This window comes from Ictalurus furcatus, chromosome 13 (assembly GCF_023375685.1).
Source record: "Ictalurus furcatus strain D&B chromosome 13, Billie_1.0, whole genome shotgun sequence".
Lineage (NCBI taxonomy): Eukaryota > Metazoa > Chordata > Actinopteri > Siluriformes > Ictaluridae > Ictalurus > Ictalurus furcatus.
Window position 1 is genome coordinate 327501 of NC_071267.1, and position 4482 is coordinate 331982.

General features: G+C 41.5%; 1 protein-coding gene across 1 annotated transcript in view; it reads right to left on the minus strand.

Annotated features, from left to right (window-relative positions):
- The window catches only part of LOC128617292 (glutamate receptor ionotropic, delta-1-like), a 3748-nt gene extending 2132 nt beyond the window's left edge, over positions 1 to 1616 (minus strand). The window contains exon 1 of the mRNA XM_053640370.1: positions 1115 to 1616. Within this exon, the coding sequence (XP_053496345.1) occupies positions 1115 to 1196 (82 nt within the window). The 5' untranslated portion in view covers positions 1197 to 1616. The remainder of the gene's footprint in view (positions 1 to 1114) is intronic.
- Between the last annotated feature and the right edge of the window lie 2866 nt (positions 1617 to 4482).

A 4482-nucleotide genomic window follows, 5' to 3' on the forward strand; every position in this document is an offset into this window, starting at 1 on the left:
GAAGCATGAAACGAAGCTTGAATTGAGGTCCGGTGACTTCCGCTCGGGGCCAGATGTCTGTAATTCCCACCCTGGTCTTTCCCAATAACTCTCACAGTTAATCGCTTCTATGGAGTTCTTCATCAAAGTCTATAGGAATCCTCTCGCAGGAAGCAGTTCTACACAGTTAGAGCAACACGTGAATAAAAACACTTCCCGTGCACATGCGCTGCACCACGAATGATTCGCCAACAACCAGCATGTGATGACAGGAAAGGAGGACGCGAGCGGCGACGCAGAGCTTTACATCGGAGGAGGAAATTAACACCAGGCCTTGCGTTTGGAAAATCACAGGTGAATAAATATCAGCTTTTTTATTGAATCAAATAGAATATGAATCTGTTGAATCATTGCCTGCAACAGTGTGTGTGTGTGTGTGTGTGTGTGTCCAGTGTATGATCTGTTGAATAGTGAAAGGACGAAAGGACGGACTCTCTCTCTCTCTCTCTCTCTCTCTCTCTCTCTTCAGTACAGGAAGTATGGACAGACAGGCGCTGCAGGATTTATCCGATCTTTTTTTCTTATCTGATTCCGTGGGTTAAAACACGCACCTGGAATCTCAGACAGTAAAAATGAGCATCATAGTTCTTTCCCCCCAAAAAATCTTTCACAGCACTCGTTCACTCGATTCACTCGACTCACTGATTCACTGATTCACTGATTCACGAGCCTTTCTTAAAATTTCTCTCACGTTGCATACAAAGTTGAAGCTTCTAGCTTGAAAAGAGGAGGGGGGGGGGCAGTTCTCAGTTTTCAGCCCTCCCACACACACACACTCTCTCTCTCTCTCCCTCTCTCTCTCTCTCTTCAGGTCTAGCCAAATCCGAGATCCTTTTCTTTTCGCTCCAACTTCGTTGCACGCGCATGAATTATACATTATGCTTTCTCTCTCTTTTTTCTTTTTTTCTTTTTATTGCACTCATCATCATCATCACCCCCCCCCTCAAACCCTCCGCGTGCTCATCTAATCTCTCTCAGTCTCAACGCTAATTGCATCAGTGTCTTGTCATTTTAGGATTTTTTTAAACATAAAGGGAGTCGGTATTGACCACATGATGCGGCACGAGCTCCTTACCGATGTGAATGATGGAGTCCGCTCGCGCACCGTCGCACCGCAGCATACCGAACGCGACGCAGATCACCAGCAGCAGTTCCATTTCCGCTCCGCTCGCGCGCCGCGCATCCACGCGTCTCTTGCGTATTCTCCTCCCTCGCGCGCTCGCTCGATTTGCACCCTCGCGGTATATTTATGTATTTATTTCATTTCTATTTATGAAGAGAAAAAAAAAAGAATAAAAAAAAACTCTTTAATTCGAAGTGTCCAGGGATTGCAAATATGCAAATATTAAGAGAATGTAAAAAAAAAAAAGAAAAAGAAAAAACTGTAATGCGCGCGATCCGGGCTCCCGTTCACCGCAGGTCTCGCGCCGAATCTGAGAGGCATGAACGAGCTGCAAACGGAGAAGGAGGAGGAAGAGGAGGGCTGCTCTCTCTCTCTCTCTCTCTCTCTCTCTCTCTCTCACACACACACACACACACACACACACACACACACACTCTCTCTCTCTCTCTCTCTCACTGACGTGCCACGTGACTGCGGAGGAGCTCTAATGCGGAGAAGCGGAGCCGCGCGCGGAGAGACGGAGTCGGAGTCGGTGACGGAGACAGGTGATGCTGCGCGCGAGGATGGAGGCGTGTGAAGGAGTGTGTGCGTGTGTGTTGGTTGTATGTGTGTGCGCGCGTGTGTATGTGCGAAAGAACCGGTCCAGCTTCAGCTGGTAAACTTTCTCGCGTGAGTTTTGTTTGTTTGTTTGTTGGTTGGTTGGTTTATAAGTGCCATGCAGGATGCTAAGGTGTTTATTTAAAAAAAAAAAAAAAAAAAGTGTGACGAGGTGGTGGGAGGAGGAAAGGAAAAGATTTATCATCAAACGAACCGGAAACGATCAGCGCGTGAAAGGATGTCAGGACGTCAGGATGGCACGCGAGGATTCGCCGCGCGCGTCTCAGAGGACGGAAAGCAGGACTTGAGGGACTGGTAACGAAAGGACACGATTGATCCGCATGCGCGCGCGCGTGTGTGTGTGTGTGTGTGTGTGTGTGTGTGTGTGTGCGCGCGTGTATGTGTATTTGTGTTTGCGCGTGCGTGTGCGTGTGCGTGTCCTGTGGATCATGTATCATGTCATGTTACAGAGTGGCGTTATTTCTCTCCCATGGCGGGACTGAGTCTCTGTAAACATGATGAACTTCTAAAGGTTTACTGATGTTAGAAAATGTTCCAGAATGAAGGAAAGGACTGATCAGCGTATCGCAGCTCTGCACGCAGCTGAAGACGGAGCCGAAAGTCACGTGATAATATTCTTACTCTTACAATTAAAGGATATTTCTTGCAGGCTCGTGCGAAACCGGAAATGTCCCTTAATTGTTTGGCTAAGTGTATTGAGCGCGCGGAAGTCGTTGAGCGCCGCGGGACTGTGGAGAGCTCACAACCGACAGCTCCTTCTTCTTCTTCTTCTTTAAAGGAATACATAATAAATTAATATAATAATAATAATAATAATAATAATAATAATAATTTGTTAATTCAAAGAAGGAACTAAGAGCTCAGGGTTGATTTATACAGCTGTTTATTTGTTCATTTTTTATGTGGTTGTAGTGTGTGTGTGTGTGTGTGTGTGTGTGTTGCATGAAATGCGAGTTTTGATCTCTATGATGTTGCAGCAAGAAGTCGTGATCAGGAGGCTGCAGAAGGATGTTATTTATTTATTTATTCATTTGTTTGTTTGTTTGTTTGTTTTCTGTACTTGAGATTTATGACGCGCACCGTGGTTTGTTAGCGCGAGCGGAGGATTAGTAAAGATTTGCGGGAGCAGAAATATTGGCACTTATCGAGCTGAAGAGCAGAGACTGACAGATACGGACCAGAGGAGGAAGATCTACAGACTCTGCTGAGAAAGAGAGAAAGTGCGCCTCTCCTGGACTGCGCCGGAATTGCACACGACTCACACTTTTCTCCAGGAGAGAGGAGGAGAAAAACATTTACTACATGCATGTCACGTGTGATGATGTGAGTACATGGCATGCACGTGAAAGTGTATGTTTTCAGCACGGGATAAATCAAAGCTACACGTGAAAATATCATTATTGTGAAAATAAACAGTGTTGTTTTTGTACCGTTTAATTACTTATGCGAAAAAAAATAACTAAATAAAAAAAAAAAATCATGGGAGTAAAATAAAACCTAGCTGTGAAAAGAAATAAACAATGCGTAAAAATCACATGCGGAAAATTACATCAATAACTTCACATGAAAATAAATAAAATCGTGATTAAAAAGTAACGTATACAAAAATGTAAAAATAAATAAGTCAATCAAAAACAATCACATGAAAATAAACAAATGTTTGTAAATATATATATATGCATTTTTTAAAAAAACAACAAATCAATCATGTACAAAAAATTTGCTATATGTGAAACTCGCTATATGTGAAAAATGCGAACGTTTGTGACGGCATGTCAATAACGTGATAAATGTCACGTGTGATGCTTCTGTAGCCTCTGGATAATAATAATAATAATAATAATAATAATAATAATAATACCTCAATAATAATGAATTGAATATAATATAATTAAATAATATAATCAATATAATAAATATATAAATGTAATATAATAAATAATGTAATAATTATAATAATATAATTAAACCTAATTAACAAACATTTTTAAACTAATTTACAAAATGTTTTAATGTTCTGCCAGAGTACAGATCAGACACGAAAACACTCTACGACTGCAATAAATACCTGCCAGAATATCCTTGTACATAGTTAAATAATAAAACTAATAATTGAATTATGTTTATATATATATATATATATATATATATACACATATACATATACACACTGTATCACCAGTTATAAAATGAACAGAATACCGGCCCTTCCCCTGCTGTGTGGGATGATGTGGAGACCACCGCTGGGAGATTTGGAAGAGGAAAATGATGATGATGCACCAAAGTGAATATACAATAAAATTGTTATTTTAAAAAGAAAAGAAAGAAAGAGAAAGAAGAAACTATGGGGAAATGATTATAATCAGAGGATTGTCACTCCAACATCCCTGCGGTCACATCATACATCACAGCTCTCTAACATCGTTATCGTTTTAATATAATTTCATAAGACAGCTTACACCTAGGTTTTATTAACTCCATCTGTCCATTTCCCAGCATCGTGCTCACGAGAAATCCAGCGTAGAAGAAGGAGACGTTGGACCCAGAACGCGACGCAGCTACACGATGACGCTGTCGAGACTCGTCTCGGCTAGTTAGTGATGTATGTACTTACGTATAGAAAGTTTCTCGTGTTCAGAGTTGGGTTCTGCAGCAGCACCAGCGCTTTCTTCACTCCAGGGCAGTCTTCAGGATTTTACAGC